The sequence below is a fragment of the Bactrocera oleae genome, chromosome 3 (assembly GCF_042242935.1).
Source record: "Bactrocera oleae isolate idBacOlea1 chromosome 3, idBacOlea1, whole genome shotgun sequence".
Lineage (NCBI taxonomy): Eukaryota > Metazoa > Arthropoda > Insecta > Diptera > Tephritidae > Bactrocera > Bactrocera oleae.
In genome coordinates, this window is record NC_091537.1 from 63,952,092 (window position 1) to 63,970,379 (window position 18,288).

At 37.4% G+C, this 18,288-nt stretch overlaps 1 protein-coding gene and 1 long non-coding RNA gene across 3 annotated transcripts; one reads left to right on the forward strand and one right to left on the reverse strand.

Moving 5' to 3' along the window:
• The first annotated feature begins 15,258 nt into the window (after positions 1-15,258).
• On the forward strand, positions 15,259-16,738 carry LOC138856266 (uncharacterized). 2 transcript variants are annotated; one of them, XR_011395422.1, is made up of 2 exons: positions 15,259-16,237; positions 16,316-16,738. It is a non-coding gene; the product is annotated as an uncharacterized lncRNA (long non-coding RNA). The 2 variants fall into 2 exon arrangements; XR_011395421.1 differs by having other exon boundaries at positions 16,322-16,738.
• On the reverse strand, positions 16,728-17,540 carry RpL13 (ribosomal protein L13). Its single transcript, XM_014238163.3, has 3 exons — positions 17,301-17,540; positions 16,935-17,240; positions 16,728-16,874 (listed from the first exon to the last, which is right to left on the reverse strand). The coding sequence occupies exons 1-3, from the start codon at positions 17,538-17,540 to the stop codon at positions 16,770-16,772; spliced, it is 651 nt and encodes a 216-aa protein (XP_014093638.1). The 3' UTR covers positions 16,728-16,769.
• Between the last annotated feature and the right edge of the window lie 748 nt (positions 17,541-18,288).

Below are 18,288 nucleotides of genomic sequence, written 5' to 3' on the forward strand. Positions count from 1 at the left end.
TGATTTCCGACTTTTCACTTGACTTTAAACCTTTAAGGTTGATTAAAATATGTAACATTTAAATGAGATTGAGTGGACAAGCTTTCTTAAAAATTAGGTAGCACTTAACATGAATGAAATTAGGTTAGACCTTGATCCAAACCTCATATCCCTAATGAATAGAATTCTGATCCTCTGGATGATGTTTCGAGCATCAACTCAATACAAGTATATTAAATTTAGCCTCTTCGTATGAGTTTAAGTCAGATATGTCTTATTTGAGGATGATTTTAATATAATTTTCGCTGACGAGAAGTAAAATATACATATGTACTTATAAAACTAATTTAATCTATGACTAAGAATTTAATTGTAATCCATTCACGATTTCGTCGAACAATGAGTATTGAATACTTTCGCAACATTTTTTAAAATAAAGTTTTGCCAACATTTTCCCCGTCTTTGATCCTTGAAAGTTGCAAGAGTATGAAATGTTCGGTTACATTCGAACTTACCTCTTCCTTATTTTTTTATAGTTGTTTTATACAGATCACTAAAAAAATGCCCATCTTTAATTCTTACAATCTCCAAGGATCTCACCATTCGGATTTATTAAAATAGCGTTTCATAAGTACACGGCATTAATTTACATTGGTTCTTTCAAAATACCAAAATCTTAAATACATACGTGTCTTTAGAAGATTATTTCTTACAACAAAACACATGCACTCAATCCTAGTGGATCCCCTTCTTATAAACGATACGTACTTTTCAACCCGTTTGGAATATACCGCTTGATGTTTGATATCTTTTTGTCGCATGCTAAAAATAAATGTTCGACAAAATATCCCCGGACAAAATATCCCCTTGACAAAATGTCCCACACACACAGTGCGAAAAGAAGTTTGACGCGATTGAATTATGAGCACCCCGGTGTTGGACCGACCAGGGTTATTTTTTTGAAGCGCGGCCGAAGGCCGACAGTGCGGAAAGAAGTTTGACGCGATTAAATTATGAGCACCCCGGTGTTGGACCGACCAGGGTTACACATTAATTATTCATATTATTTCAATCGTTCTTATAGTAATACTAATTATTAAAAAATTAAACTTTTGTTGATAATTTTGTGAAAAAACATTTATTAAAGATTAATTTCTCTTACTTGATAATACATTTACGTATTTATTTATGTTTTTGTTGTACAATGCTTAATCTGTGAATTATGTTTTTATGTGTTAATTAATTTTGTATTCGTTACTCTGATAAATTAAAATTTTTATTATTGAATTGCGCCAAATGGCGACACATAATTATATTGATAACTATTGTAATAAAATTTTATTAATAAATTCAATCTTACATTTGTAAGTAATTGTTAATTCATTATTATAACTGATAGTTTGTTATCAAAAATTTTTATTGTAGTATTAATTGTCGGGGATATTGTGTCAAGGGGATATTTTGTCCGGGGATCAAGAATCATGGAACCGATAAATTATAATCCAAAGCTGTGGCTACTGAAAAAAAAATAGATTCATACCCAGCACAGAATATCTTGCGGAAACCGAGTTACTTATGTTAATTAGCATAATTACATTCTGGGGATTTATTTCAGTTCATTGGTAAATATATGTATATACAAATAAACCTTGGAGATCAATTGAATTTAGTTCATATAGGCACAAACGTATTTAGACAAGATTTCAAAACATTTAATAATATGTACATAACATTGAGGCCAAAGCAGACATTATTAAAAATTTTTTGTTAAAAACATATAGGTACAAGTTTTATGTCCTTTAATAAAATTTAAACATAACCATACATATATGGAAAACTTTTGTTAACGACTATTTAGCGAAACAAAATGTATTGATATTCATCTTTTTTTATACGCTGAACAGGGTATATTAAGTTTGCCACGATATATCCCTATGTCCGTCCGTCCCTCTGTCTGTATATACGCGAGCTAGTCCCTCAGTTTTTGAGATATCGATCTGGAATTTTGCACACTGCTGTCATGCTAACTGACCGTTCAAACTAAAGTTCCTGTATGAAAAACATTTTTATTTGACGAGATATCTTCACCAAACTTTGCGTGGATTATTGTCCAAGGCAACGGTACAATCTCCGAAGAAATCAATTTTTTATATGGGATATTTTGTATTTGTGAAGGGTATTATAGTATTGAAGGATATTGAAATAAGAAGACAGTTTAACTTCATATCAGTATTTTTAAATAATATGAATAGCAAGCAACAGAGGATTTAATGCAAGAGAGAATGTAATTTTAAACGAACAAATATCAACTTTTATTGTACATATGTATATCATTTGAAAAAATATGGTCTACCAAAACTGTTTTCCAACCAAAGGCAAATAGAACTACCAATTTTGACCCGATCAGACCAAAACGGCAACGCTGCTATATTTTGTTTAACCATTCGCTTACTCCATTTACGTGGAATGATACCTTAAAATTTGTTTACTCCCAAACAAAAATATAATAGTAACAATAACACACACTTGAGTTAGTATTTTGTTAATGATTTACAAATAGTGTTAAGAAAAAAATTGTAAAACTAGCCAAAAAAGTTTTACGGACATTTAAAGTTTATAAATTAATTGTTTTGCTTAACATTTAAGTGAACATATGGGAGTATGTCTGAAAGTTTAGTTTGCGTGTACTACCAAGTTCAGCGGTGCGCCACTAATTGAGGACCTGTGCTTGTCTGCTTGCGAAATTTATAGTTCAACATTGACACATCTGCACTACTCACAGCCTCTATAAAAAATGAGTTACCCTTTTTTGGTGGTGGTTTTCGAGGACACGACGTCAAAGAAAATGAATGCGTCTGCGTACTCTGACAAGTGTCTACATCTGGCCACCTTGCACAACGTCCCAGTATTATAACCGGCTGCTACACTTATCACACCAAAAAGCTACAATTGAAATTTAATTCTAAATAATCCCTCGTCGTCCTGTTTTTTTATTGTGGCGACGGGATATGTACAGCACTACGCTAGTATCGACCCACCCCGTTTAAATTTTCGCGTCCCAGTTCACACACGGACTCTTTTGTCGCCCAAACCGGTTTTTTGTGGACAAGGGGACGACGAGGAAAGACGAAGTTCCCTTCGTGCTCAGATGGCACGCTTTGTGTTCTTATTCATAACAGTTTGCTGCTACACAATTCAGCGTTCCTTTTCATTTTGAGCCCGTCATACATTTAGCCTTGAAAAGATTAGTTGCGAGTATTCAATACATTAATCAAACATTGGAATTCCCGACTTAAGTATTGAAACTATTAAGGGGGTATTACGCATATTGTTTTATCATATTCATGGTACTTCCTTGTAAGCCAAATATGAGACCACCATACCAACATAAAACGAACCGCACAAACATTTGCGAAAATTTTATGAAAAGGAATGACAGAAAAGTCAACTCGAGTTTCTGGACTTTTTTCGATCGTGTGAACGCACAGAGCGACACCAAAAGAGAATTTGCCTATGATGAGCGACAAAAGAATCCCCATGTGAACGCCATCAAAGAGGCACAATTAATCAAATTAACACACTGACAAGAAATGTTTCCATTGCGGTTAGCGTTGATAGTTTCCCATAGATAGTTGATGCGTTGCATAGATTGAACCAGCGATTATTGACTAAATTTATATTGTAAAACAAATATGTATGTTTTTTAATTCAGAGTTTCCCAAAAAATGTAAATGTTAGAAGTCGAAATTAGGGCATCTGTGGAATAACAATCAACTGATAAGGTTACGGTGATGGTATCTTAAATGAATACAAACTTAAATGTTTATTGAAAAAAATCAGACGTGTTTATTAATATATTTATACATTTTCAACCACCAATCGCCTAGAGCGGCAAACATATAGAATCGAGTGCATATGTACAAATGAATAAGATTTAATTAGCTTTGGACATCACTGCCTGACAAAAGGTCAATTTCGGGGTCATATGAGAGGGTTTGTGGAACTATGTATGTTATTAGAAGAGCTGTGTTTTATACCCCCACCAATGTCTCTGTATAGAAATGTTTATCATCCCTATTAATGTGCAAGAAATATACATTTGAAGAAGTAAACATCATTAATGGATTATCAAAAATGGCAAAACGTTAAATTTTTAATGTCCAAGTTACATATGTATGTATTTCGCCATCAATACGATAAATAAAATTTTCCACATGTGTTGTTGAACAGTTTTTTCCACAGACTAATTCATTTCCATATATTTTAAGATATTTAACTTTTATTGATGTAAATAATATTTAAAATATTAATTTTTATTAACATCATAAAAATTTAATATACTTGTATATTCATATTACAATATATTTTTACACCTCACACTAGTTATAAACTACTTTAGAACTTGTATGAACCGCAACCGACTAGTTAACCCTTTATGTTTTTCATGAGACAAGTTTTATTTAAATATATACTTGTAGGATAAATTCTATTTAGAACCAAAGGCCCCTCTAAATCACTTAACATTATTAGTGATCTTCCAACTTTTCGATAACATTTTTATAGTGCGATTTGTTTTTGAAATGAAACTTCTTTGCGCTCGTTGAGCTGTAACTCCAGTATCGAATGAAACGAAAAAGCGGCAGGAAATGTTAATGTTACCGGAGAGAATGTTAAAAAATATATATTTATTATATTTATATGATATAATATGTTAAAAAATATATATTTATTATATTTATATGATATAATATGTTAAAAAATATATATAATATTTATTATATAATATTTAGCAACTTGTACAATTTTTAGAAAGTAAATTTAATTTAAAAGTTAATAATAGTCCCAAAGACTCAACAATCAGATCAGGTACGACAATAGATGCAATTTTCTCAAGATATTTGAATAATTTACAATCACGAGTTATCATTTCATATTTGTCATATCACAAGCCAATTGTATCTTTTCTTGAACATGAGTGTATGAATTAATAGATTTTTTATAAATGGAGGCGAAAACATCAACTATCTTTTTTCATTAACCAGAATAATGAATAGTTGCTTCCGTTATCGGGGAAATATTTCTATCTCATAAAACTTGCTGGCTAGGGTGATTATTTTCATTTCAAGTGCCCAATGAGATCCATGAAGTTTCACTTCTATCGCCTAGTTTTCTAGGCTGTTTGATTTTTTTTTCAAAATAGACTTCAGTCTCGGCAATTATCTTTTCATTGATGCGAATTTGCCATCGTTTCCTTTAATTTGTGACATGGTGTCTTGATCAAACAGATTTTTCTACTTCTTCAAAAGTTTCGTTTTCAGCGAGTTTAGTTTTAAACAAGACATTATATAATAATCGTTGCTGATGTTTTTTTCTTTTTTAAGATAATCAATGAAAATTATTCTACTCGCTTCCCAACGCCATAACTTTGAAAGCTGACTGTTGCGTCGTTCCAGTTATTGGACTTGGTTCCAAACCTCTCGGTTTCATCAGTACTTAATACTTGTCGATTGTACTCCGAAGTGAAATAATTGAGCCAGGTTTGAAGTCAGGTTCAACCATCGTCACATGTTGAGGTAATTGCAAACTCGCGCGACATCGGCTTTACCCAAAGTAGTTTTCACCACCATTGTTCCACATGGCGTCGAGACCAGATAACTACATCGAACCACTTTTTGGTATCCGCCCTTTTGTTTTAATAAATTGGAAATTGGAATTGTGGTTACGTTCTCTGGACTTGGTAGTGCATATTTACACATATTATCTAACAAGAAAAAGTGCTAACGAGCTGTTTGACTGAGTTTGCTCTTACGCTCTAAACTTATTTCACATGTTGCTACTGTTGTCCATAATTATGGAAGCATTTCAGCTTTTTTCGTAATCTTAAGTGCGACTCAAAAACGTTGATTTTTCTATGTGTTTACAAAGAAATTCAACAATACCATCCACCACTGTCGGTAGAAAAAGTTTCTCTAGAAGAAGAAGATTTTTTGATTAGTTGAATTACCAACTGAACAAAACTAAAGTCATTAGTCGGTTGTACTCTTTTCACCTACTTAGACATTAGATTTTCCTCTTTGCGCTGCGATTTCGGGTTCAAACTTAAGCAATGAGTTATTTTATTTGAATACAATTACGGAAAGATAATTGCTCTCCACCAACTTTCTGCAATTTTATATCAGTATTCTGATTCGCTAATAAGGGCATTTGTATGTACACGTAAGCAGATATACCATATTTATTTGTGCATATTCATATTTGTGCTTTGCTTGTGCATTATGCGTATTCAATTTTTATTGCCTTAACTCGTAAACTCGTTTAATTGTAATTTATGTGTTAGTTTTATTTATGTCGGAAAAAGTGAAATCGTTTTAAGGCTGAATTGAGTGCAATTTGCAGGGAATAAGAGTTTGTGTGCAGAAAAAGGTCAAATGTAACAACTACTCTGAAATATGGCAGCAAACAATGTCACGATGCAGATGCTCACACATTGACATACTTGAAGTTGGTGCACCACCGACAGTTACCTTAATTTCTGTGCTCACAAGTGGTTGATCTTTTTTATGGAAAACGAAATTAGATTTTTTGTTTAGGGCATCTATTTACATATATGTTGGTATATAAGCACTTATATAAATTATTATGTACATATGCGTGAAATGGGCAAAACGAGATGAGGATATTGTTATTAGATCATGTATGTATTTGTATAGAGAAAGGGTGGAAAATATTTCCGTGTCCGCTGAAATTGAAGTACTCATATATATATGTAAATGTTTGTTTTCCTGTACTTCTTGTTCAATGCTGGTAATAAATGGTTAAATTTGGATAGAGCCACATGAAATATGCCACCTCATAAGTCTCTGATCCTATTTGCCATTATCCGCCCTAAATTTAAAATACAACGATAGATAAACACTGCAGCCGTGGCCTTCCTTACTACAAAAGTTCCACTTAAGTTGCCAAATATTGCATTGGTAGTACTCCCTTGCTCTTTAATGCAACTTTCAGATACGCATGTTACACATTTCAAAATGATAGATACTTATATACTATCAAAATACTTAACTAAGACTTATACGTCTTTTTTCCTAAACATTTAGAAAAGCTTTCGAATATGTCAGCTGGATCTTAGTTAAAATATAATAATGACTAAAGAAGTTATAAAAGAGAATAAATAGTCCGTATATGTAATATGTGTTTTGTTCAGGCATTCCATAGTATACCATACATATATATATATGTACAATATATAGCACGAAGGCTTTTTATAACATTTCTTTACTATTTACATATAACAGAGGTTTAGATCAAAAATGATTAGAATAACAGGGATTTATAATGAAATTGCACACAATTATTTACACACTAGATTCAACAGCTCTAAAAAATATCCTGGGCAGACATTAATCCACATAATCAGCAGACATATACATACTCATATAAACACATTCCATCTATGGATCTTACCCTCCAACAAATTTGCTTTTGCAAAAATTTACAAATATGCAAATTTGATTGGCTATTGTAATTGCTCTATTCACTTTCATTATAATAAAACTTGCATGCGTTGATTAGTTATTTTTTATTATGGGCCTTGGTCGTTTATGCGGCATCTTACGATTTGGTTTTCTATTGCAAAAAAATTAAATATGCAAATTAACCACCAGAGCACTTGAACACTACAGGGGCGTTCTGGCTGTTTGGATTAATATCCAAATAAGTGCTGCAACAAGATTGATCGATTGGCCGTATCAATTGGAAATTTTGCATTTATTAAGCCACCACATGAAATATGGTAGCAAGATCTCTCTTGATTTGCCTTATTTAGGGGTCGCCTAAGGTAGAGGTTGGTATAGTAAATTGCTTATTTGCATATAGGTTTATGTATACGATTTAAGTGTGCTATTATCACTAATTTTTTTGTGACAAAAATCTTGTTTTTCTGGCATTTAGGATATATTGTTTTTTATGGTGGATGGGTATTTCATACGCTCACTTGCACCTCAGCCGATTTAGGTATGCATTGTTCTCTCATTTTCCGCTGAATGAGATCGCTAGGAAAAGGGTGGTTAAGTACGTTCAAATAGTGGTTAGAAATTAGGGACATATGGTACCATAATACAAAAAAAAAAATCAGAATATAACTAAACTCTTATTACAAACGGCTACATTTTTATAAAATAAAACAAAATTCGTTTCTAAATTGATTTGGTTATACAGTAAAGATAGAGACTAAACTTTTATGGCCAATTCACATAGAACTTTTGCTTCGCCTTAAATATCATTAAAACCGCTATCGAGGGAATAGCGGTGGAGAAAAGGGTCCTATACCTGGTACACGAAAACACTTAAAAAACAAACAAAAAATTTATAATAAGCGTACAAATATAATCGCAAAAATTCTCATTTCAAAATCATAATTCATGGTATCTATTAATATTTTCGATAAAATTGGAAACATATAATAATAAATTGATACAATAAATAATATTTTGGATAAAACTATGTTAATTTATTCTTTAATAGTATTTAAATATGTAATACAAGTAATATGTATTACAAACATTCTGAACAAAGTGATAAATTTCTCGATTAACTGTCTACCTTGTAACTCACTATTGAGTTCGATCACTGGATTGTTGAATAAAAGTTCCAATTTAATGGCTTTACACTCATTTAAATTTCTAATTCCAACAATCCAGCCCTTATATAGTAGACTTTTAACAAAACTTCGCCGCTAGGACATTCTGGCAACTATGAATTTCGCTATCCAGTTGGTTCTAGCAGTTTATCGTTGATTATATTTTGATCTGGAATTCGTGTTCGCCACACTGCCTTCCAACTAGGTCTGATCGTCCCGATAAGACATATTTGCGGTCTGTATGCGACACACTACATCGTTGGGTCGTGTAATTACCTGGTATGATCCTTCCCAATTACACTATAGTTTTTGGTTCTCTCCTGAATTAGAGCTGATTCAAATATCTATTTAGGTCAGAATATAATTCTATTGGAACACATATCTCGATACCCAATTGCTGATGAATACATCCGCTTGGTTAGGAATTGCGTATACCTCTGGCCATTCGCTTAAATAGTCTATGACTACCAAAACATATTTTTTTACTAATTTACTGATAGAAAATGGACCAGCTACATCCATTGCAATTTGTTCAAACGGCGCACTCAATGGGCTTTCTGCAGCTATTTCTTTTTCAAATCTGGATTTTCTAATGTTATAGTCATTAATCGGACATCTATAATGTCTTCTTTTGCCTCAGCTTTTGAGCAATGTCTGCATTCCAAATTACATGGACGGCGGGACATGGCATCAGCATTTCCATGATTACTATCTTTGCGATGTTCTATAGAGTAGTCGTAACTTTAGAGTCTCTTAATCCACCGTGCCAACTGCCCTTCTGGGTTCCTGAATTGTAGAAGCCATTTTAATGCTGCATGATCTGTCCTCACATTACGGTAGATTTTCATATACCATATCCAACGCTGAAAACCGCCTTTTCTTTGTTTTCTTCGTTTACCTGCACTTGCTAGTAACCACTTTTCAAATCAAGTGTAGAGAACGATTTTGTGCCTGATAACGAGTCCAGCGTGTCATCGATTCTAGGTGGTGGATAACTGTCTTTCTCGTTACATTATTCAACATTCTATAGTCTCTCTGTTAGATTCTCTCTAACGGTTCGATTACGTCGCTTTCGCTCATTTCACGTACGGTCTGGCTTACAACTTCTTATTTTGCTAAAGGAATGCTTCGAGGAGCCTGACGGATTGGTCTTGCAGCACATGTGTTAATAAAATGTTTCACAACTTTGGTTCTTCCTGGTTTGGCATCGTCTTTATCAAATATGGATGAGTATCTGAGAAAAAGTTGTTTAGCCATATCTTGATGGTTTGCTTCTAGTTCCTCGGTCCATGCGTTTATTCCTCTCGATATGTCATTTTTATCCATGGAATCTTCCTCAAGACTTATTTCGCAATTTATCACAGCCTCAATCTCTTGACACTGCCCTACTATACTTGTAGCTCCTTGGGAATGTTTGATTGATGACATTAACTCATTAAGTACTCTTACTGGAATACGTTTATCTTGTCTTGTCATAGCCAGCGATAAGATACTACAATAATATATAGATAAAGACGATTCCAAACCAGGAAGAACAAAATTTGTGAAACATTTTATTAACACAGGTGATGCAAGGCCAATCCGCCAGGCTCCTCGAAGCATTCCTTTAGCAAAAGGTGAAGTTGTAAGCCAGACCATACGTGAAATGAGCGAAAGCGGCGTAATCGAACCATCAGAGGTCACCTGTAGTACTTGTCAAAAAGAAAGATAGCAACATAAGATTTTGTGTAGACTATAGAATTTTGAATGATGTAACGAAGAAAGACAGTTTTCTACTACCTAGAATCGATGATACGCTGGACTCGAAATCAGGCAAAAAATAGTTCTTAACACCTGATTTGAAAAGTTGTTATTGGCAAGTGGAGGTAAACGAAAAAGGCAAAGACGGCTTTCAGCGTCGGAGATGGTTTATGGTAATTTATCATAATGCCCTTTGGATTATGTAACGCTCCTGCTACTTTTGAGAGACTTATGGACCAGGTATTAAAAGGATTACACTGGAAAATCTGTTTGGTATACCTCTACGATATCGTCGTGTTGGGTAAAAGCTTCGATGAACACCTTAAGGACTTGGAACAGGTTTTCCAACTGATATAAAGCGCTGTCTAAAGCTGAGTTTAAATAAGTGTTCCCTTTTAAAAAAATAAGTAAGCTACTTAGGACACAAAGTGACAACAGAGGGTATTTTCACAGCTAATGAAAATATAGAGGCAGTAAAAGATCGGCCCACTTCAAAAAATTTACATGAATTGCGGAGTTTCCTTGAACTGACTTCAGATCATGCAGCATTAAAGCTTTTACATCAGAAACCCAAAAAAGCAGTTAGCACGGTGGCTTCAGAGACTCCAAAGTTACGAGTGCTCTATAGAACATCGCAAAGTTAGTAGTCATGGAAATACGGATGCGATGTCCCGCCGTCGCTGTAGTTTGGAATGCAGACACTGCTCAAAAGCTGAGACTAAAGAAGACATTATAGATGTCCGATTAATGACAATAACATCGGACTGGGATCCGGAGGAACTACGGAAATTTCTACAAGAAGATTCAGATTTGAAATATGTAATACATGGATTGGTGATGAATAAACCCATGAAAGAAGAAAAAGCTGCAGAAATCCCAGTCGCAAAGGCATATTGGGCACAATGGAAAATGGTTGCATTGCGTATGGGAAAGCGAAAAGGGCAAAGCTCCCGAACTCTGATGATTGTTCTGAAAGTAAGAACTAGAGAATTTCTCAATGAGCTGCACAACGGACCAAGTAGAGGACTCATGGGAATCACTAAAACCTTAAGTTTCTCTAAGGTTTTATTGGGTTGGTTGTCGTCAATCAGTTACGGAGTAAATCGCCAATTGTGCCGAGTTTGCTGCTAAAAGGCCAAGGTCTAGGAATCATGGTCAGATGAAGCAGTACAATTCAGGTGCTCCGTTTCAGCGAATTGCCAATTTTATAATTGTAGCTGGTCCATCCTATCAGTAAATTAGGAAACAAGTAAGTTTTGATAGTCATGAACTATTTAAGCGAATGGCCAGAGGTATACGCAATTCCTAACGAAGAGGCAGGAACAGTAGCGGATGTATTCATCAACAATTGGGTAATGAGATATGGTGTTCCAATAGAGTTCCATTCTGACCAAGGTAGAAATTTTGAATCTGCTCTAATTCAGGAGATGAGCCAGAAACTGGGTATCCGAAAAAATCGTATAGCTGCACTACATACACAGTCCGATAGGATGGTAGAACAATTCATGCAATGGATGGAGCCATCTTAAGACCTAGGAGTGGACCACGAGTTATGTAGACCCATGCTGCCAACGCACTACTGCGACACCTGCCTTAACGGCTGTGCAATCTGCACTTTGTTTGCGCACGCGCCGTGGCTCCAGTCGAGTGGCCAAGAAAGGTCCTTCACGGGCCTAAGGAGCTCACACAGGCAGCATGACTTCCAGTCTGACCAATCCTCCCCCCAACCTGCTTCCCGCTCCAATCCTCGTGCGAGAACCACCCAGCACCAAATGGTTCCTCGCACAGTCTGTTCCGTGTGTCAGACCGTAATACGCCGGAATGTCACATCAGTCAAGTGCAATTCTTGTACTGGCTAATGTCCCTTTCTGTCGTGTTCCGGCCTGCGCACCAGAAGTGAGTGGAGTGCGTCGTACATTGCCCGTGCTGTAGGGGTCTGCCCCCGCAATCCCATATAGTGGCGTCGCCAAACAACACCACAGTGCGGCAACCGCCCATGCGCATATTACAGCTGCAACAACCACTACCTACACGTACCTCTCTCACCCCCAGGATCACCACTAAACAACCGAGGCAACGCGACTTCTACAATTTAACTGCAACGAACTCCAGAGTTAAACAGCCGCTCAGATCTTCTGAGTTGTCGCCAGATATTACCATCGCTAGCGGTGGTCTGATAAATAGTATAACCTGGTGACCTATGCTAACTCTCGCATCAGACCATCTGCCCATAATTATCTCGATCGAGAAACCTCTTTATTTCTGTGGACAACCGCACTTTTGTTAACTTTAACAAAGCTAACTGGGTCGGCTTCACAGAATTTACCGAGAGCACCTTCAACGCACTACCCATTCCTACGGATGTCATCGGTGGCGAGCGTCAATTCCACAAGGTGATCGCTGCTGCTACTGCTGCAAGAATGGCGAAACTCCGCCCTAATTTCCCAGCCTAAGCAGCTGTATTAGCCAATGAGCGCGACACCTTACGCCATGCCGATCCCTGTGATCCCCGAATAAGGGATCTCAATTTGGAGATTCGGCAAATGGTAAATCATCATATGCGGAAAAAATGGAAAGAGCACTTGAAGTCCTGCAACCTCTCCATCCTCCTCGAAGAAGTGCGCGATCTATTTTAGCCGGCAATTTACACTGCACCCTTTGGCAAACAAGACCAAACGATGTGTTACACGACGACTGCGCTAAATCGCTCACCACTTACTTTCATCGATGGGGGGGGTTCAGAGTGCCATTAACAAGGCCAAATCGTCCAAATCTATTGGCCCTGGGGCAAAAAGGGAAACATTCACTCACCACCTGAGTCTAACAGACCATCAGCATGGCTTCCGAAAAATGCACGGCGCTACCACAGCACTTAGCGTCATAAACGCCCAGATAGTTCATAGCCTAAACCAGAAGCCACCCTGCGAGAAGACGATTATCGTAGCGTTGGGCCGGCCAAAAGCTGGACGAAGGAGTACAGACTGGATCTGAACAAAAAACCCTAAAATTGTAGGTGTTACGTTCGACAGCCTGTACTCCATCACTCCTCACACGACCGCGATAACTGCCAAAGTACAGGGCCGCAACAAAGTCCTCAAATCACTTACCGGTAGCTCTTGGGAAAAAGACAAAGAAACGTTGTTGGCAACTTACAAGGCAATCAGCCGGCCTACCAATATGGTTGTTGTTGTTGTTGTAACGATTATCTAATCCCCGTTTGGGTGATAAATTCTAGATTCGTTGTCGTCGAGGTCATCTAACGGAAGGCCCAGGAAACGAGCTGTTTCGACGGGGTCGGACCATAGGGAGAGGGGTGTTAGATGAGTGGGGTTTGTTGGGCATGCAAAGAGGTGGTTAGTGTCATGCGGAGACTCATTGCATGCAGGACATGTGTTTGGTATGTCAGGGTCTATTCTGGATAGGTAGGAGTTTAACCTGCTACAGTATCCAGAACGAAGTTGCGCGAGTGTCACTCTAGATTCGCGAGGTAACTCGAGCTCTGTGTCTGCAATGGGTGGTGGTTTGACTCGTATTACGCCATTCACTGAGAGGGAGATGGTGAAGGTGTTAATGGCTCCACTGTGAATGGCGGTCAGTGCCTGTCTGAAGTTAGTTGCGTCCGAAGTCTGGTCGGCGTACTGTCTAATGTCGTCGACGTAGTCAAGGAAGGACCTCTTGATGTTCCTAGGAGGCTGCTCCGCTACAAGCAGGCGACTGCAGGGGTGGTTTCTGCGAAAACATCCCAGCAGAAACTGCTTGGAGAGGAGCTCGTTATGTTCCTTAACCGGAAGCATACGGGCCTCGCTATGTAGGTGTTCGATTGGAGACATCAAGAGGCATCCCGTGACAGTCCGGAGTGCAGTGTTCTGACAAGTCTGAAGCTTCTTATTCTGCGTGTCACTGCATCCAGGCGACCATATTGCGGCTGCATAATAGAGGACCGGCCGGCCGATTGCCTTGTATGTTGCCAACAACGTTTCTTTGTCTTTTCCCCATGAGCTGCCGGCAAGCGACTTGAGGATTTTGTTGCGGCTCTGTACTTTGGCAGTTATCGCGGTCGTATGAGGAGTGAAAGAGCACAGACTGTCCAAAGTGACGCCTAAAATTTTAGGGTTATTTACTGTCGGAATTTTTGTGCCATCGACTGAAATGTTCAGGTCCAGTCTGTACTCCTTCGTCCAATTGGTGAAGATTTGCACGGTGTTGTGCAATATGAAGGCTAGGCCTCCACCATTATCCCGCTCGCGATCCTTACGTAAAACGTTGAAACCTGCACAACTCAGAAGATCTGAGCGGCTGTTTAACTTGGTTTCTTGGACCGCAGCTATCTTTACGCGCTCCCGGCTCATAAATGCAACTATCTCCTCGATCTTGCTCTGGAGTCCGTTGCAGTTAAATTGTAAGAGTCGCGTTTGTCGCGGGTGTCCAATCGTGATCCTAGGGGTGAGTGGGGTGCGTGTAGGTGGTGGTTGTTGCAGCTGTGCTATCCGCATGGGCGGTTGTCGCACTGTGGTGTTGGTTGGCGACGCCACTGTATGTGATTGCGGGGGCAGACTCCTACAGCATGGGGCAACATACGACGCACTCCACTCTCGTGTGGTGCGCAGGCCAGAACACGACAGAAAGTGACACCAGCCAGTACAAGAACACCAATATGGTCGCCTGGATGTGGTGCAACGAAGACGAATAAGCTTCAGACATGTCAAAACACTGCACTCCGGACTATCACGGGATGCCTCTTCATGTCGCCAATCGAACACCTACATAGTTAGGCCCTTATGCTTCCGGTCAAGACACATAACGAGCTCCTCTCTAAGCAGTTTCTGCTGGGGTGTTTTGGTAGAAACCACCGCTGCAGTCGTCTGCTTGAAGCGGAACCGCCTCCTAGGAACATCAAGAGACCCTTCCTTGATTACGTCGACGACATTGGACAGTACACCGACGAGACTTCGGACGCAATAAACTTTAACAACAAACAACTCGTTTCCTAGGCCTCCCGTTAGATGACTTCGACCACAACCAAACTGGAACTTACCACCCAATCGGGGACTAGATAACCGTTACAACAACAACAACGAGATGAGGGATATGCATGCTATAGTGAGTCAGCGCACCAAAATTATGAGCGATAAAATGAAAGCAAAATATGTCAAGGCAATGAACTCTGAGGGTTTAATTAAAGGCAATTGGGTATTGTTATATAACCCACAACGGAAGAAAGGGCTGTGTCCCAAATTACAATGTTATTGGGAAGGACCATACCAGGTTATTATACGACTCACCGATCTAGTGTATCGCATACTGACCATTGGAAGACCAAGGAATAAAATAAAGGTAGTTCATCTGGAACGGCTTGCAGCGTTTGGTACCGCAAATATGTCTAATCGGGCCGATCTGACGTTGGTTGGGGGCAGCGTGGCGAACACGAATATCAGAACAAATCAGAATCGACGATAAACTGCCAGAACCAACTAGACAGCGAATTCGTAGTTGCCGTGTAAAGAGCAATTAAGCTATAAGCAATAAGTTGTAAACTCGAATAGCGTGCAATAAGTGTTAAGTGTTGTAATTAAAAATAAAGATAAGTGTATAGCATTAAATTGGGACTTTAATTTAACAATCCAGTGATCGAACCATTGTGTAAGCCTACCATAGTTCCATAGTTATATTGCGTACTGAAAGGAGTTCGATGCAAAAGAACTTTGGACACCCCGGTGTTGGACCGACCAGGGTTATTTATTTGAAGTGCGGCCAATGCGGAAAGGAGTTCGCCGCGAATGAATTATGAACACCCCGATTTTCGACCGACCAGGATTATTGTTTAGAAGAAAGGCCGCTTTGTAAAAAGGAGTTACCACACGAAAGAAAATGTACGAGGTGTGTATTTTTTTGTAAAAATACATTTTTTAAAAAATTTAATTTATATTTTTAATGAAACAATACTTCTTTTAAAAGTAACAGGAGGATTTGATTACACCAGAGAACTTAAAAGAAAGTTTAATTTTTTTCCGTTCTCTGGTTAAACACCCACTTATCCACACAACTGAAACAGCTCGTTCCCTACACGTTCTCCACGACGAAATTAAAATTCAGAAAATTATATTATATATGAAAATGTACCAACCTAGAACAAAAGGCGAGCGATGTATTGATTTTTTTATAAACTTTTCTTAATTCTTCTAAATCATGCACATTTTGATGACATTACAAACATTCGTTTCCATGTCGAAGGAGCCATTCAAATTCATTCGATATTTGATCAACAACCGTTGTTCTAACATTAGAAATCTGCTCTATTTTCATAGTTCTGAGCTAGGTATATATACTATATATTTTTATTAAATTAAAGGTAAATAAATTCAGATAATTATGTAAAAATTATTATTTTATTTCAATTTGTAAAACAAATTTACTTTTTGGATTTCTTTACATCTTTACCAGCATCGTCAACATTATCAGCATTCTCCTTGGCACGCTTTGCCCGAATACCAACCAAACGAGCGTCAGAACGAGCCTACAAACAAAATCATTAGATACCTTAGAATTTAAACATAGAATGAGTAATCTGGCGTACCTTGCGCAAAGTGGCAAACGCCTTGAATTTCTGTTCATCCTTAGCGATTTCTCGGTATTCAATGACTGGTTGTTCTTTCTTGATTGGCATGACTGGTCCCTTAATTTGTGTGGCCAACTTGCATTCCTCAACAGTAGATTCGCCCTTGCGGATCTTCTTCTCGTTTATGGGGAATAGAATCAATTTGCTCTTGTATTCCTTTAAACGTTGAACATTACGTTGACGAGATTCAAGCGATTTGTTCTTGCGTCTCTTATCAACGGCAATACCAATAGTTCTGGCAAACCCATAGGTCAGACCGGCACCCTAAAATAAATATGAGATTAATTCCACTTATATTTAAAATTTTAAAATAATCCACAATACCTTCAATTCTTCCAGTGTAAAACCGCGTCCTGCGCGCAATTTCGTATGATAACGGATGGTTGGACAACGTACTACTGGGCGTAAAGCTTGTGCTGGACGTGGGAAAACAGCCTTAGCTTTCTTGATGCGATTTTGACGTCTGCGGTATTTGCGTGCTGGCTGATTAAACCAGGTCTTCACATTACGTTGCCACCACTTGTGGAAGTGAGCATTTGGAATCATATTATTTCCCTTACCCATTTTTGCTGTTTAGTCTTCTAGAAACAAAACCAGAAAATAGCACAGGGTCATTCAATAAGATAATAAATAAAACAATTTTTCTTGGTTAGACAGACTACAACAGTTCACCACGTGGCGCATAGAGCTGATTATTATCTTTGTAAATAGACCAATAAACAGCTTTAATCACATTTTCATTTAATTTTTCACGAATAATGGTAAAATCGAAGATATATTAATATTTCTTTTCATATTTAATAGAATGTGGAGGAATATTTTTTACAAAATATGAAATCCCACTTTTTTACGAACCTTTCCTACCCAACAACGAATTAAAAAGAATAAGTGCAGCCAACTTCACCTGATGGTTACTTCGAATTCAAATGAATTCGAATTTAAAACCTTCTGAACACTTCCAATATATTTCAACAGGGTTGCATTGGGTTATCAAAACTTAGATCCTCTCATTATATACTTTTTATTTTACAAATTCGTAAAATATATGTTATTCCGTGGTGATATGCTTATAATCATTAATATTTACAATTCTATAAAAAGCTTCAGTATTATATTAATCCCTGTGTTCTTATATATACTTTGTTATTCGATTACGCAGGCATATATCTAATTTTGAAAGGTATGTTTTTTTTTCGTTCTTCGGTTTTTAATAACAAACGAAATAAGGTTCAAATTATAATATCCATGTCATATGAAAAATGTCAAACAAAATTGAAAATGTCATATAAAACGCAATAAATGACAATGGATA